General features: G+C 45.5%; 2 protein-coding genes and 1 long non-coding RNA gene across 6 annotated transcripts in view; 2 read left to right on the forward strand and 1 right to left on the reverse strand.

Annotated features, from left to right (window-relative positions):
* Otud7b (OTU deubiquitinase 7B) overlaps positions 1-7,193 on the forward strand; it is a 53,219-nt gene extending 46,026 nt beyond the window's left edge. For all 3 annotated transcript variants that reach the window (XM_015503029.2, XM_048814929.1, XM_015503030.2), the window contains one exon: positions 881-7,193. In XM_015503029.2, the coding sequence (XP_015358515.1) occupies positions 881-2,086 (1,206 nt within the window). In that variant the 3' untranslated portion in view covers positions 2,087-7,193. The remainder of the gene's footprint in view (positions 1-880) is intronic.
* On the reverse strand, positions 6,988-14,157 carry LOC125620283. Its single transcript, XR_007351903.1, has 3 exons — positions 14,020-14,157; positions 12,903-13,048; positions 6,988-7,660 (listed from the first exon to the last, which is right to left on the reverse strand). It is a non-coding gene; the product is annotated as an uncharacterized LOC125620283 (long non-coding RNA).
* Positions 7,517-16,342, forward strand: Mtmr11 (myotubularin related protein 11). Of its 2 annotated transcripts, none has more exons than XM_048814930.1 (17): positions 7,517-7,655; positions 8,761-8,848; positions 9,171-9,292; positions 9,504-9,564; positions 9,715-9,857; positions 10,309-10,387; positions 10,507-10,642; positions 10,869-10,956; positions 11,112-11,200; positions 11,285-11,409; positions 12,404-12,470; positions 12,915-12,985; positions 13,515-13,681; positions 14,042-14,215; positions 14,496-14,678; positions 15,088-15,381; positions 15,685-16,342. In XM_048814930.1, exons 1-17 carry the CDS (start codon positions 7,647-7,649, stop codon positions 15,886-15,888), a joined length of 2,100 nt encoding a protein of 699 aa, XP_048670887.1. In that variant the 5' UTR covers positions 7,517-7,646; the 3' UTR covers positions 15,889-16,342. The 2 variants fall into 2 exon arrangements, with proteins under 2 accessions (XP_048670887.1, XP_015358517.1); XM_015503031.2 differs by lacking the exon at positions 7,517-7,655 and adding an exon at positions 8,119-8,428.
* Positions 16,343-17,098: the final 756 nt, after the last annotated feature.

Below are 17,098 nucleotides of genomic sequence, written 5' to 3' on the forward strand. Positions count from 1 at the left end.
GGTTCGATCCTCAACTCCACATAAAAATAAATAAATAAAATAAAGGTATTGTGTCCAACTACAACTAAAAAATAAATTTTTTAAAAAAGGAAACATTTTCTAGGAACTGGGATGTAGCTCAATGGTAGAGCCACTTGCCTAGCACATATAAGCCCCTGGGTTCAATCTGTAGTACAACAAAACAAACAAAAACATTTTCTGATGAACCTGAGGTTGTCATTACTTTGTCCCAATCATGCTGTAGTTAGACCTGTTTTAGGCACCAGGAGGAGACAGAATTTTTTCAGGAGTTTTGGGACCCCGGGGGTTCTAAGTTAGAACAGCAGGAACAAGAGAAAATTGATGAACATCAGAGTGCTAAAGTTTAAAAGGATGGTTGGGCTTTGTTGGTTGTGACTAGCCAAGACTTCCTTTAGATTAATTTTTGAACAGTACTTGATATAGAGATGTTTATAATAAAGGACATTCTGGTATCTGAAATATTCTCCCTCCTTACCCAGAAGCTGAGTATTGTATGGTTGTTCACCATACAATACATGGTGAGCAGTGAGGCTTCTTTTGGTATCTAGAATAGAAAGGAGTCAGATGGCAGTGGCTGAGATCAAAGTTGGATAGTACATACATCTTTAACCCATGAGAAAGCTGACTAGAGCCAGAGAAGGACAGATTCTGAATCCTGGGTGACCTTTCCCTGTCATGACAACAGCCATTCTCTGGAGCTAGGCAATCTAAGGATGGAGTTCACAGGGTACTTGGTACCCTTTCCATATGGCTAATTCCTATAACAGCGGCTGCAGGGAGCCCTGAGAGCTGATGGATGGGCCCAAGGTCCAGCCCAAACCATTGGGATAACCGTCAGCACTGTTTTTGTCTCTTCTAGGCTCCTCTGGCCCAACCTGAGTCTCCCACAGCCTCAGCTGGAGATGAGCCCCGATCCACTCCTGAATCTGGGGAATCAGACAAGGAGTCAGTTGGCAGTAGTTCTACCAGCAATGAAGGCAGCCGGCGGAAGGAGAAGTCAAAGCGAGATCGGGAGAAAGACAAGAAAAGAGCAGATTCTGTGGCTAACAAACTGGGCAGCTTTGGCAAAACCTTGGGCAGCAAGCTCAAGAAGAACATGGGAGGCCTGATGCACAGCAAGGGCTCTAAGCCTGGAGGGGTGGGAACCGGGTCGGGGGTAAGCAGTGGCACTGAGACACTGGAGAAGAAGAAGAAAAACTCACTGAAGAGCTGGAAAGGTGTCAAAGAGGAGGTAGTGGGGGATGGACCTGTATCTGAGAAGCCCACATCTGAGTCTGTTGGTAATGGAGGGAGCAAGTATAGCCAGGAGGTGATGCAAAGCCTGAGCATTATGAGGATTGCCATGCAAGGGGAGGGGAAATTTATTTTTGTTGGAACCCTGAAGATGGGTCACCGTCACCAATATCAGGAGGAGATGATCCAGCGCTACCTATCTGATGCTGAGGAGAGATTCCTGGCAGAGCAGAAACAGAAGGAGGCAGAGAGGAAGATCATGAATGGAGGGATAGGGAGTGGGCCTCCCCCGGCCAAAAAGCCAGAGCCAGATGGCGGGGAGGAACTGACTGCCCCCCGAGCAGAGTCCAAGGCACTGGCATACTCTACTGGCTATCCTGGGGGCTTTACTATCCCTCGGCCTTCTGGGGGTGGAGTGCACTGCCAGGAACCCCGAAGGCAGTTGGCAGGGGGTCCTTGTGGGGGGGGCCTGCCACCATATGCGACCTTTCCCAGACAGTGCCCTCCCGGGCGACCCTACTCCCACCAGGACAGCATCCCTTCTCTGGATCCAGGCAGTCACTCCAAGGATGGAGTTCACAGGGGTGCATTGTTACCACCCCACTTTCGCGTGGCTGATTCCTATAGCAATGGCTATAGAGAACCCCCTGAGCCAGATGGATGGGCTGGCGGCCCCCGGGGGCTTCCCCCAACCCAGACCAAATGCAAACAACCGAACTGCAGCTTTTATGGACACCCTGAGACAAACAACTTCTGCTCTTGCTGTTACAGGGAAGAACTGAGGAGGCGGGAACGTGAGCCGGGTGGGGAGCTGCTGGTGCACAGGTTCTGAGTGGATGGAACCTGTGAGGGTAAGGGGGCCGAATGAAGAAAGTTAAGCGCAACACACTGGCTCATCAAGACCCAGCCCCCCAGGTTGATGGGGCAGATGCAGAAATGTTTATGGGAGCCTGGCTGGAAACATACGTGTGTGTGCTTGAGTGCTGCCAAGTGGGCAAGATCAGGTCAGGGTTGGAAGGTGCCTCAAGGGCTGTACTGTTCCTTTGTAGAGCTTGACTTGATGGGACTGAGGAGGTACAAAGGGGTAGGGACGGTAATTCTGTCTCAAAACCCTTTCAGTCCCATCCCAGGATCTAATGGAAAGTAGTATGAGAGGGTTTGGTGTGTGGGAGTGGGAAGTGGACAGATGTCTGGGGGAGAAACTGGTAAAGTAGATTCTCAGTTAATTAAAGAAAAAAAGAGACCAAAGTTCTTTTAGGTTGGAATAAAGCACATGGTGGTGGAGTGTGGAGGGAAATAGATATTGGACAAAATTTACTATTGATTTGAATAGGGTAGTAATTAGAGTTGGATAAATTCTACCTCCAGAAGGATCTGGAAAGACAAGACAGTAAAGTGTGCTCTTGAATGCTTGTTGGGGAAGGTAGTTTAAATTCCAGTTTATGGAGATGGGAAGCGGAGGAATTTAAAAGGGGATTCTTTTTCCTCTGAAGTTTGATTTCCTTCTGAATAGTCATCTATCTAGTTTGAAAGGAGATTGCCTCCTCTCTTTTCCTCATCCTTTTTGAGGCTGAGCTCAGCTAAGTTAAGAAGGTTGTGATTTTTTTTTTAAAAGATTTTAATTTTATTAAAAAAAAAAATTCCTCTGGAAAAGAGAGTGATGAGAAGAGCAGCTGTGTGTTGAATTTTCTCCAGGTGAATGGGTGCAGAGTGATCTAACTACTTAGCAATAACCATATGTGAGGGTCAAGTGCATCTTGGGAGGGGTGGGATAAGGACAGACATTTGGCCAGACTGTTTCAAACAAAACCAAAAACCTACATAAAGCACTAATATCCTCTGCTGCTGTTTTTCTGTAGAAAGCAACTTATTTTATTGACTAATTTTTTTTAAAGAAAAGAAACAAAAGGACCCCGACAAACAAAACACTTTAAAAATTATTATTATTTTTTTTCCTATTTAAGTGATTTTTCTCCTTCCTCTCTACTTTTGGAGAATGAACTTAACATCCCGGCTTCTTTTGTTAAGCCAGAGCTGACCTTAATCTGTGGTTAGTTTATTAAAATAAATAAATAAAAAAACTTTGTAAGAAGAGATATTTTTGATATTAGGACTGAAGTTGAAACATGGGGTGGGGGTTAGGGCAATTTATAAAAAGGTAGTTAGAGAAATATATTTTAGTGAACTATAACCACAGATCACAGATAACTCCCAATGAGCTGATCTGTCTTTGGATTTCTCCCTTTCATTGACCCAACCCTATTATCCAGCAGATAGGGATGTAGACACAGTTGGGGGGAGGTCCTTTGCATTTTGCACAAAGCACAAGTCTGGGCAGCTTATGATCTGGCCAGAACCATTTCTAAGAGCTTTAAGCCAGAAGTCCTTCCTGGGCCAGTTTTCCGTTTCTTTATATTTTTTCCTGGGGGAAAAATCAACTATGCAATTGTATACACTCCTAGGTGCATATGGAGAAGGGGAATAAGTGTACTTAAGTGTCCAGAGTTTTAATTGGGGCTATTTTTCTGTGCTTGAACTTCTTTGTTGAGGTATGTGTTCATCAGTGTGTAGTGGAATAGAGTCCCCACATTTGATCCGAGGCGCACAAGCTGGGAATGTGTGTGTTGGGGGTACTCTGATTTGCATATGTTCCTTCTGCCCAGTCCCCGAAAGTTTTCATCCCATTTTTTCCCTCACCAACAAAGCCAGTCAAGACTCACTCATTAGAACTGCTCAATTTAGAAAGGTTCCTTTCTCCTCAACAAAGGCGAAAGTCACTTATTTTCCAAAATTGACTAGTCTGCTGATTTAATCATTAACTGTGGCTATTAATTCTCAGGCATTTATTTGACAATAGATTGGTTTTAAGGAAGCAACGAGACTCCAAAGAAAGGGATATGTATATAAGAACCCAGCATGAGATGTGCACTCCCCTCAGGCACACAATTTAAATGAGTACTCAGTAATCCAATACTTTAAAAGTTCAGTATTTTTTAAAAAAATGAACGCCAAAAATCCATGTTGAACAAAAATCAAAATCTTGAAGACAGGATCTGACCAAGGACCAGAATTTGGGTGAGAGAAGTGAGGTTGGATTAATCAAGTATGAGGACAGATCCTGTCTTTAGTTAAATGTTTGAAATGTTGTTCATCATGAGTTTTTTTTAACTTTAGTTTTAATTTTTAAAAAAACTGTGTCAAAATAGTATTTACCTGGGTTTTTAATCACTTCTTCCATTTTGTGCCCACAGTGAGTGCCTTGTTCACCTCACCCTAGTCTTGTCCCTGTTTCTGGGGTTGAATAACACTGATGAATCTTCCACCATGTGAGCCTCCATCCCTACCATGTACAAGACACTTAGTGGCTTAAACCAACACTGGGCTCTCCCCACACTCCCTTAGGCTTCCATATCATAGGATGATGGCCTGGACCAATAGAAGTGGAAACAGACCAGGGGTTTCCCCAGAGAATAAAACCAGGGAAGTTGATCCTCCATTGGACTGCTATGTTTGAATTTGATCTGTTGTTAGATTTTAGTTAATGCTTTTGTTTTAAAAACGGAGGACAAATGAACAAAACCAGAAACTTTGTATCATGTTTGTTTTTATTTATAAATAAGCCGATCTCAGTTCTTTTTACTCTCTTTTCAAATGAAAAAAAAAAAAAAGAAGATGGAAATTTGATGGGGAGAGGAAGGAAGTAATTATGAGGAAAAAGGGCTTTAGGCCTTATGTAAGGATTTTATTAAGATTTTTTTTAAAGCTCGGGAAGGTACTATTAAGAGATTTTAAAAAACCTCTTCATTCTAAGGATTTGGGACCCTGAAACAATGGATTTTTTTTTTTTTTTTTTTAATGGGGGATAGTGATGTTTGCTTTATTACGGGGCAGAGGGGTTGGGTGGGTTGGGAGTTAGGAATAATATCTGGGAAATTAAGACTGACAAGTGTTGGTTTGTTGTAGGAAAGAGGAAGGGCAATCTCTGTTGAGAAGAAGGGAGGGAGGGGTTACATGGGGTGTACTCAAAATGAGCAAAAGTTCCTTGGTTAAGGAGGAGTATGTGAGTGAAGGGAGAAGGTGGACCCTGAATCCCTAGATAAAGTATGAAATCATCTCAGGCTTAAATTTAAGTGCACTTAGTTCCTTTAATCCAGGGCATCTAGGGTACCTACTGAAGTTTTTAATGTAGAGGGGAGATTTTCAGGTTTCTTATTTTTCCCCTTTTGATTTAGGACAGTGCTGTCCCCTCCACATTTTTCTGTCCTGTCCACAGTGGAACAGATACGTTACAGGGTAGGCCTCTGGATTCCTCCCTTAATTTTTATTGAGAGTTAAAAGTTAACTCAACAAAATATATAGATGATAATGATGACGATGATTTTTAAGATTCAGTCTTTTTAAGGAGTAGAGAGGGTGGCGTTAAACCCAGCACTGTGCAGGGACTTTGAATGGAAGTGTCTTCCCTCCTGTTGGCTCTCATCTTCTCAAAGCAAAACTGAAGCTCAGACCAACACACAAAAATTAGCAATGTGTATTTTGGAGCATATTGTATATTTTGGAGCCAGAAAGAATTGGAGCTGACTTCTGAGAACCTAGCTTTTGCTGTTATGACTCCTTTTAGCCACATGTCCAAAGTTCCAGGCACTTTTTTTCCTTTTAATACAGGAGCATTTCAGAGATGATTATCCCTGAATTACTCAGATACCTCTGGATTCTTTTGTCCTCTTCTTTCTCCAAGGAGGCAGTGCCCCCGACATACAGCCACTAGTGAGAGCCAGAATTAGAAGCCCCTTCCCTGCCTGTAACCACCTGCACCCCAGATTTTTCTAATTTCCTTCTTTCCCTCCAGGCTCTTTCAACTGCAGATTCAGTGAGTCATACAGGCACTCTGTCTCTTTGCAGCTGATCAGTCTGTAAATCATAGGGCGTTTTGCCCCCTGTACTTAAGTTGATTAACAAAATATTTATTATGATGCCCCCATGTAGACTTTCTCTGTGCCACCTTCCTTTTTTGACCACATGGGTAAGGGACAGTAAAAAGGAGCAACGGAAACTGGCTAAGAGGAGTGGGGGTGGGAAGGACCTTGGCCTCTTTTTATGTTTATAACTGGATCTGTGACTCATCTTGTGAGTCACTCAGCTCCACCTCCCTCCTCCAACTGCCCCTCCCAATCAGCTTTCACTCCTGGCACAAACCTGCAACCAGAGCAGGATTCTGAAAATGGAAAAATCTGATACAGCCCCTTGCTTCTCCACCCTCCTTTTCATCCAGTGAACTTCTACCGGGTTTGTGTTGGGGGTAGTGAAAAGTGGTCCTGTTAATAATCAGCTACTGCCCCCCTTTGCATTCCTGGTTAGGTGCTGATCCAAATCATCCAATTTATTTCTCTCCAATCCCCCCACCCATTCCCCCTGATGTTTTTTTTTTTTCCTCTCTATTCCTTTGCTGCTCCCATACCTCAAAAGTATTAAAGAACAGAATGTTGCTCTTGAATGAAGAGTAGTGAGAAGTAGATAATGGGATTTTAAAATTGTGGTACACATCACTTCCTATGCTTTGTTTTCTTATTTACAACAGAGTTTGGGAAGTATTTTCTTTCCCGGAGAGGTTGAGGTCCGTGAATTGGGTACAGGGGTGTGAGGTGGGGTGGTGGTGCTCAGTAGCTTTTAGAACTTCTAGAATTAGGCTTCTGGGCCCCTTTCCTAGCAGGTGTATACTTTTTTGTTCCAGACTGACTCCCTGTCTCACAATATCTTCACTATTTCCATAGTTGCAGCCAAGACAGGGAAATTTTATTAAAGCTGAGGCCAGAAGGGTATGTGTGCTGCGGGGAGGGGGAGAGTTGAATGTCAGTTTGGAAAACTGGAGCCCCCACCTAAGGATTGCTGCCTCTGTACAGAGTCAAAAAACAATAAAACAGCGGCTCATTAAACTGTTATTTTGTATTTTATTTCCTGTCTTTTTCATAATAAACAGTTTTGCATTGCTTCTCCCAAGTGACCCTCGGCTGCATCTCCTCTACTTGTTTCTAGACCTCCCCCACCATCTTGGCTTCTTGGGTTGCAGCAGGGAAGGAGGGGGGCTGTGATCTTGTACTGAAAGTTTCCAGCCTCAGGTTTGAAAGCCCTGAACATGAATCATTCATTTGGAGATCTGGTGTCTGGGCTGAAGGGGTGGAGTCACATACCTGGGCTGGGGATTTACTGCCATTTAGTTGGAGCCTGAGTGGAGAGGTACGCCTAGTGTGCTTTAATGGTCAAGGTTTAAGTGTAAGGGCTTGTTTTTGGCCTCCCAGCCCCACTCGAAAGACATGCACACAAATGTACCTGCAACGTGTCTGCATCCTGGACACATCTCAACTTCCTCCTCCTCTGATCTCTTCACATGAGCCATGTTTCAGGTACTCTGCAGGATGAACAAAAATTGTGACCAGCCCTCTCCCCAATTCTTGAACCTTTCCTGACAAAATCTGAGATCCAGTTTTCCATTTACTTCTTCACAACCATTTGTGTTAGATTTGTCAGAGAAGGCAGTAGGCAGACCTGAACTACTCTGCATCCCTATCCTCTTGTGCCCTTTAAGAAGCCAAACAAAAACTGAGCTTCCTAGGAAAGTCCTCCCTGGAAGAGTCCGAAGACATAGCCCAAGTCATTCCAGTAATCAGTATTACAGCCCCCCCCCTCCCTTAAACATCTCTAATACTCATGAACAGGAAGAGAGTAGGATGTGGGCTTGGGGTAAAGAAGGGGGTCTCGGCATTTTTCTCTGTTTTCTATTCCTCTCATCTTTCTCAGGCTCCTCCATTTCCTCTCTACTTCTCCAAAATTGTGTGCATTCTCCTTTAAGGGGCTGGGCCTGTCTCCCGCCCTCTCCAGAATCGACTGAAGTTTCCGAGGAGCCTACTCTTGCTGGGCTGGACATACCTTTCCAAAGACCCCAAACTGTGCTCTGTGCACCTCAAATGCCCGTTTCCTTCCTGTCTTCCCCACTGCTTCTCTTCCTAACCTCCGTCTTGTCAACTACAAGATTCAGCTTCTCCCCAGAAGGACTGAGCATCCTTAAGGTTTCCCACCCTTAACTGCTCCATCCCCGGATGGAGCCAGAGAAATGTGGTGGGGGGGTCGGGGCCAGAGTTTCAACATTGCCCCCCAGAAGGAGGAGCCAGAGATGAGGGTAAGGAGGATTGGGGGTTTGGCAAGACAGTGTGAATGGGGATGCAGTGGAGATACGGAGGGGAAGAAAAGGATCTAGAGGAAGAGGGTGTGTCTGTCATATCAACTTTGGTTGATGGAGCTTGATCTGCCTTTTACACAGTCTCATGTGGTCTCATTATCCATTAACCAGCCCCTCCCTTTACTGCCTGCCAACCCCAATCCTGGTTCCCCACAGCAGAGCTCAGTTTCCCCATGAGTCTGGGTACAGAAGCCTTCAAAGGCAGTTGCTGAGATAATTCTAGACCCCAGAGTTGGGGAGGCCCAGCATTAACCCTACACCCTTCTCAACAGTTGGGACCAAAGTCTGTCCAGGGAAACAGGATGCCTGAGCCCAGGAGTCGTCAGCTTGGCAGTTGCCTGGCCTCTGGATGCCTCCCAGGTAATGACCTGATTTCCTAAGACACCTCCAAATTTCATCCTACTCAACTTTGTTTCACAGCCTCACCAAAGATACCTCTGAGTTCCTTTCCTGTCTCAAAGTGCTTCTGTCTGAGGCCTCCTTTTTTCCCTCTGTCCCTATCTGGTTGAGAGCTTAGACCTTGCTATTCCCTGTTTTCTGTCTTTCTTCTATTGCAGGCACTGCCACTTAGCTCTATCCCCAGCCCCATCCTGTTTTCTTGACCATTCCTCCTTTTCTCATTTACTATGTGCCAAGTAACATTAAGGCTAGTCATAACCAGGCTTCCCTTCTTCCCTTTTAGGGGAACAGATCCTAGCATGGGCCCCAGGACTGAGGAAAGGGCTAGAACCTGAATTGTCTGGAACCCTGATCTGTACTAACTTTAGGGTCACCTTCCAGCCCTATGGATGGCAGCGGAGTCAGGTGAGATGACTAGGACAACAGAACAGACAGCGAGAGTTAAATGGGTAGGGGAGTCTAGAAGGATTTAGACAAGAGTTATGGATTAAGGTGTGTCTTTTGAATGTATAAGTGATAGCCAATAGGGGTTATTTCTAGGGGCATTGCCTCCTAGAGTGGGTGGGGACCACCAAATTAGGGAAGACAAGGGTTACTACAGATGTGCTTCCTCCAGGATACGCCCCTGAGCAGTGAATATGATTTTGCACTCGTCAACATTGGGAGATTAGAGGCTGGTAAGTGTGTGGGTTTGGTGAAAGGGGTGTTGGGACCCTCATCATCATCATCATCCTATTCCCCAAATACAGCCAGGAATGGGGTGGGATGGGCTGTTCGAGTTCCTCCCAGAGGGACCCCATGGTTACAATGCTAACTCTTGACTTCAGTGAGTGGCTTGTCCCGAGTTCAGCTCCTCCGTCCAGGATCCCAGCTTAAATTTATCCCTGAGGAGATTCTGATTCATGGCCAAGACTTCCGGCTGCTCAGAGTTGGTTTTGAGGCTGGAGGACTAGAGCCTCAAGCCTTTCAGGTAAGGAGCCCCTAAATAAAGATCTCGCCTCTCCTTAGAATATGGAGGTCCTCTCCCTGGCAACTCCCAGTACTTCCCCATCCTCCAGGGTCCCTCTCATCATTCCTCTTGCTCCTCTCCTCCAGAAGAAGCTAAACGGCTGTATTAAATGATAGTGTCATGAGAGTAAGGGACAATTACCAGTTGTCTGACTGTGGGCAAGTTTCCTCCTCTGAAAAATGGGAGGGTAGGATGATATTATTCCTAAGATTCTTCCCAGAATTGATATTCTCATTCTGTGGTTCTAGATATGTTCTCCTGACCCCAGTTCCCATGACTTATGGAAGCCCCCTCCTCCAGGGACTGCCTTTGCTGTTCACTATTGGTAAAGACAGTGGAGTGCATGGCCCCATTTCCTTCTTTTCACTTCTTCAGTCTAAGACAAAAGGATGGGATGTACTTTCCTCCATAGGTGACCATGGCCATTGTTCAAGCCAGAGCTCAGAGCAGTCACACCCAGCAGTGTGCAGGAGCAGCCCTGAGCAAGGCTGGTGAGTAAGGGTGCCATAGGGTAAGGAGACTGAAACAGCAGGGGCTGGCCAAAACAAAGAGAGCGGAGAAACTGTGTCTGGTTCCTTTTCTTTCTCCTCTGTGCCTTTTCCTGCCCTAGGCCAGGGTTCTGGCTCCAGGAAACCACCTATTCCTCTCTTGGAGACATTTGAAGACTGGGAGATTGAGCGGAAGAATCAGGGAGCAAAAGGCTGGAGGGTTAGCACTGTCAATGAGAGGTTCGACGTAGCTACCAGGTGATCTTCTGGTCCACTGCAACCCCTGCTGCCCTTCCAATCTTCCTATAGTTCTCAGATCCTCTAAAGCTAGAAATTCCAGCAAACTCCAGTCTCCTAGGTTCTCTACAAAGCTATCTGTGTTACCTCCTTGTTCTTAAAACCTGAGATCCCTTGGAATGTCTCTGCAAAACAGCTTCCTTGTAATATCAGCTTTACAGCTGTGACATCACTTTCAATTTCACAGCCTCCCCCGTTACTTCTGGGTCCCCAGCCGAATTCTGGACAGTGAGGTCAGGAGAGCATTTGGACACTTCCGTCAGGGCCGTGGACCGGTCAGTGTGGGGATAGGGTAATATTTGGAATTAGAGGGTCATGGAAGGTCAGGGGACAATGTGGAAGGAGGGACCCTTGTGAGGTCATTGTGGGGGCAAGGATAGCTTGGGATTAGTGTTTCTCCCTCAATGTCATCCTTCACATCCATCTAAAGCGCCTGTCCTGGCATCACCCTGGGGGTAGTGATCTTCTCCGCTGTGGAGGCTTCTATACAGCAAGTGACCCTAACAAGGAGGATATCAGGTAAGGGGGGGCCTGATGAGAAGACTCACGGATTAGGTGTTCAGGGAAGACTCCTTTCCTTAATTTCTGACTCCTCCCCTCCAGAGCAGTGGAGTCCATGCTCCAGGCTGGGCATTCTGACGTCGTCCTGGTAGACACTATGGATGAGCTGCCTAGTCTTGCAGATATTCAACTTGCCCACATGAAGCTGAGGGCCCTGTGCCTGCCTGGTGAGAATAACTTTTCACTCTTCACTCTTGGGTCAGCTGACCCTTACCTGGTTTACCCTTTTCTCTGCTATAGATATGTAACCATTCAGTCCAATGATCCTTCCTTCATTTAGTTTTCTAACTCCCATCTCCTGTAGACTTACTGAATGACTGCCTACTTGCCCCAGCTTTCCCCCCCCCACCCCTCAGCACTTGGGATTGAATCCAGGGACAATGTACCACTAAGCTACACTCCCAAGGTCTTGCTAAATTGCTTAAAATTTATGATCCTTCTGCCTCAGCCTTCAGAGTTGCTGGGATTACAGGCATGTTCCTGGCCCCAACTTAATTCTTTAAAAAATAATTTTATAAAATTCAAATTTCACCTATCCTAAGTGTACAGTTCAATGAATTTTCTTTTCTTTTTTTTTTATAGAATGCATTTTTTAAGGATTTTTTTTAGTTGTTGATAGACCTTTATTTATTTATATGTGGTGCTGAGAATCGAACTCAGTGCCTCACACATGCCAGGCAAGCGTGCTATCGCTGAGCCACAACCCCAGCCCACAATGAATTTTCTTATAGTTACAATATTGTATAGCAAATAACATACTTTTTTTTTTTTTTTCAGTGCTAGGGACTGGCACCTGGTGCATGTTAGGCAAGCACTCTACCACTGAGCTACATCCTCAATCCCATTAACACAATATAATTTTAGAAACCTCATGGCCAGGGATGGGATTGTAGCTCAGAGGTGGAGCACTTGCCTAGCACATATGAGGCACTGTGTTCATCCTCAGCACCACATAAAAGTAAATAAATAAATAAAATAAAGGTATTGTGTCCATCTACAACTAATAAGAAAGAAACCTCATGGCAATTTACACTTACTTTTCATTCCTACCCTCAGCGTTAGGAGGCCATACCTGACTTATTATTATCCCATCAGGCTATACACCTGAATCCTGAGTTCTTTTGACCTCTTTGCCCTTCTGACCCCTCTACTCCCTGATAGACTCATCTGTAGCTGAGGACAAATGGCTCTCAGCCTTGGAAGGAACTCGATGGTTGGACTATGTCAGGTACTCCCCTCCTTCTTTTAGTCATGATTTATAATTTTAACTTCTATTAACTTGGACTCTTTTTTTTTTTTTTTCCGGGTACCAGGGATTGAACTCAGGGGCACTCGACCACTGAGCCCCATCCCCAGCCCTATTTTGTATTTTATTTAGAGACAGGGTCTCATTGAGTTGCTTAGTGCCTTGCTTTTGCTGAGGCTGGCTTTGAACTTGCGATTCTCCCATCTCAGCCTCCCAAGACGCTGGGATTAGTCATGTGTCATTGGGCCCGGCTTAACTTGGATTCTTAAAATGGCTTTCCATCATTCTTTTTGGTTTCCCAGGACTGTTACTGCTACTTCTTGGAAGAAGGGGCAGGATTTTTGCGGCCCTATTTCATCCCATGACCCAGTACTCCCTTTCCCTGGGTATATCATTCTTCCCCATTTTCCTCACCTGCCCCTTCAGGTCTTGTCTTCGAAAGGCCAGTGACATCTCAGTTTTAATGACATCCAGGGTTCGTTCTGTAGTACTTCAAGGTAAGTGCCTTGAGTCACCTGGCTCCATTCCTTGCCTTTTTCCTTTACCCACCTGGATAGGTTCTGTTAAGGGAGAAGATCCATAGGCTTGTCCCGGTCTAGTACTCTCACCTTTTCTTCTCTTACTAGGAACTACCCATGAGCTCTAGATCCCATCCTTCAGAGTTATCTCTACATTCCTCTTAAAGCTTGTCCCTAACATGAAGGTGTTCTTAGCCTCTTTCTGCCTTTCTTTCTGTCAGTGGAGGGTATTTGAGGTTGGGGTGAGAAGGTCACTGTGGAAGCTAGTTTGAGAATTGTGATTCTGTTTCCTACATGTGAAACTGGATATTTCTATCCAGTAGGAGTCTAGGAAGTGAATCATTCAAGCTCTTTGTTTTCTCTTCACTTTTGTGTGCCCTCTCAATCCTGCCTATCCCAAACTCTCTCCCCGTGCCCCTCAATCATCCTTGCCTTTTCCTCTTCTCATTCTCTCCTGCCTGTTTCTTGGACCCCTTTTCTTTGTCCCTTCTTCCTCTTTATCACCCAGAGCGCAGTGATCGTGATCTCAATGGCCTCCTCTCTTCACTCGTCCAGCTGCTTTCAGCCCCTGAAGCCCGAACACTGTTTGGCTTCCAGTCACTAGTGCAGCGAGAGTGGGTGGCAGCAGGACACCCCTTCCTGACCCGGCTTAGGGGAACTGGGGCTGCTGAAAAGGTGAGAACAATCTGGGTTGTTTTGGGGTATTACTAAAGAAGTAAGGAAATGAGAAAATTGCATAATATAAATTCACTGGAGGGGAATTAGGTCAGATGGGTCCTGAGATTAGGCTGATCTTGAAGACCCACAAGTAAGGCCCCACTAAAGTGACATTTAGTCTTGATGTATTTTATGAGAAGTGAGGTTTGAGGGTATGGAAGCGGAAGGTGATGCACACTTTCACGACACTGGATTCAGGTTTTCATTCTCTGACCCCTTTAGCATTTGTTGCCTATGTCCCCCATCCCTTGTCATTGTGTCATCCTCCCTCTTTAGGTCCACACAATCCTACCAACCTCTTAATCTCTCTCTTCTCAGGCCCCAGTATTTCTCCTCTTCCTTGATTGTGTCTGGCAGCTCCTCCAGCAGTTTCCAGCTGAGTTTGAATTCTCTGAGTTTTTTCTTCTTGCGCTTCATGACAGCGTCAGGGTTCCGGACACTCTTACATTCCTGAGAAATACCCCTTGGGAACGTGGAAAGCAGAGTGGACAGGTCAGTGATGTCTAATTTTTTTCCCTTTTTCCTTTTCTATTGAGACGTACTCTCTAAAGTTTAGTTTTTATTTATTTTATGAGAAGTGAGGTCTGTGGCTCACTTCTCATAAGTGAGTTCAGAGGGAAAAGTCGATAATCAGTCTCAGGACTAGACTTTTGGTCTACATTTGATGCCTGAACTATGAGGTGAGAGTTTCATGATTTGTCTCTAGATTTGGGATACACACACACACAAACACAAACATTAATCACCATTTTTCTTTGCTTTCTTTGTGCAGTTCAATTCTTTTACTCAAGTTTATACTCCAGGATACTCCCAGCCCCCAAATGGGAACTCTGTTAATGGGCAGCTGTCTGTCTGGGACTGGAATTTACGCTACAGCAATGAACAAATATTACAATTTCATAATCCTGGCTATGACCTGGAGCACTGCCCAGATTCCTGGTTCCCTCGACAGCAGGTGAGATGCCTAGATTTTCTGAGATCCCTTGACTTTCCCTCAGGTTCGTGCTACTAGAGGAGAAGTTGAAAGACACAATGTCTGAGTTCCTCAGGGAAAACTACCCATTCTTCTTCTGCAGCTGTCACCATTCCTGTCTCCAGGAAGACATTAGTCTTAGAATAGCAGAGGTCATCCTTCTTGTGTTTATTTCCACATACTAGTCTTCCTGTCTCATGTCCATATTTTATAAAGTTCTCTAAAATCAACTCTATTCAGCCCTAAGGCTTATTTGAAACTTAAGAACAGATGAATTCTGAGGAAGAAGCTTAAGTTTTAGTTACTAGTGGATATCCCTTCCTGATCCAGTCTGGAGAAATTAGGGTTATCTACCATCTCGGTTACTAGTTGATTTCCCTTTCCTTTTTAGTCGAACTTCATGGTTCCTGGCCTCCCCAGTTCTGTGTGGCTCTTCTCTAGAGGGGCTCTGACACCCTTGAATCAGCTCTGTCCTTGGCGAGATACTCCCTCCTTACTGGCAGTCTCTTCTCGTTGGCTCCCTCGACCTGCTATCTCCTCTGAAAGCCTGGCTGACCAGGAGTGGGGGCTCCCCTCACATTGGGGAGCTTGCCCTTTACCTCCAGGGCTATTGCTGCCTGGATGTCTGGGACCCCAGATCAGGCTCTGGAGACGCTGCTACCTAAGGGGAAGGCCTGAGGTCCAGGTGAGAAGGGAAGATGGATTGGGAGTGGAGAAGGGGCTTCTCTGATGAACCAGATAAACAAAGCTGAGAAGACAAGGGGCTAGGGGCATTGGGAAGTAAAAGTACCAGCCCTGCTGGTAACAAACTGTAGATTTGGAAGTGTAAAGGGGTGGGGGAAACTGCTTGTGGCTTAGATTAAGAATAATTAGGGCATAGATGGAAGGGAAGGGCATTAAAGACACCAGAAGTAGTGGACAGATCTGAGAAGCAGAAAGCTAGAACTGTAATAATATTCCTTTCTGCCTTTTTTTGCCCCCTCCCCAGCTGGGCCTCTTAGCTCCCACAATCTCTGATCTCCAGAGTGAGCTATCCCGTCTTCAGGAGCTATTAAGAAAATGGACACCAAGAATATCTCCTGAGGATCACTCCAAGAAAAGAGATCCAAACTCCATTCTCTCTCAAACTGTTGAAATTGCTAGCATTCTTAAAGGCAAGGCAGAGAGGGATCTGAAAGAAGGAGGGCTCTAATCCTTCAGTTTTTCACAATTGTCCTTGTTGCCTCAATCTTCACATTCCAGCCCTTAAACAAGCTCACTTAATGGACTTGAGTTTTTGTCCATGCTGATCTCCAGCTCTTTCTCCTTTCCGTTCCTTCCTGGTATTTTTGTTTGTGTGACTTGAAGAATTAAGAAACAAAACAATCCAAAATGTGATTGTCTCTTTTTTTGGAAGGCAATTCCATGCCTTTTGGATAACTATCTATTAAATCTTAAGATCAGAGATGCTGTTCATCAGTCCCAAAAAGATGGCCTAGAGACCTCATTCTCACCCCCTCTTGCTGATGCTTTAATTCCAGTTTCTACGGAATGTCTTTAAGAAATTTCTACTTCTTTCCTTATAATTTTTTTGGAGAATGTATATTTTTGTAGTGGCATTTCTATTTAAGGAGTTCATTGAAGTACAGAATTTCTACAGATTGCTAGCATTGTGTCTTGTGTTTGAATAAAAGATCCTAGGTAGCAGAGCAATGTGTGGAAGGGGGAGTGACCTAAAATAGGAGAGCACCCACCATATTATTGTCAAAGAAATAGGGATTTGGGTGGGCTGGGGTGGTAGCTCAATGGTAGAGCGCTTGCATTGCACGTGTGAGGCACTGGGTTGGATCGTCAGCACCAATATAAATAAATAATAAAGGTCCACTGACAACTAAAAAAATATGAAAAGCAATAGGGCTAGGTGAGCCTCCACAGCATTCACATACGATTTGGGAAAATGGTTCTCCTTTTGTTTCTAGAGGGTGGGACGTGAGCACAGTAAGCGGGCGGGCGGGGCGGGGCTGGAGGTTGACACTTGAGCCTCTTCAATCCCAGTCGCCCCTCGACTTTGTGACACCCCACCTCGGGGCCTGACTCCCCCGCCTCCCTGCGCAAGAACAGGAGACGAGCTCAGACCTCCCCCAATTCCCTCCCCGCAGGGCAAACGAAATACTTGGAGCCGGGTCAGGGCTGAGGCCGGCTGAGCCCGTGGGGTGGCGTTTTCGCGGCACACCGTATCGCTCGGCTACAGAATATATGAAAGACAGTTTCGCTACTTCAGCTTTTGACTTTGGAGAGCAGTGTCACTCCCTGACGTCCCAGCACTGCCTTAAGAGGGTCTGAGAGTTTCCACTCGGCCTCCGGCACGAAGCCCCAGCGCCTCACTACGCCCCGGAACCGCCACGCCGCTGCGTTTCAGCTGT

This window comes from Marmota marmota, unplaced genomic scaffold (assembly GCF_001458135.2).
Source record: "Marmota marmota marmota unplaced genomic scaffold, marMar, whole genome shotgun sequence".
In the NCBI taxonomy this organism is placed as follows: Eukaryota; Metazoa; Chordata; class Mammalia; order Rodentia; family Sciuridae; genus Marmota; species Marmota marmota.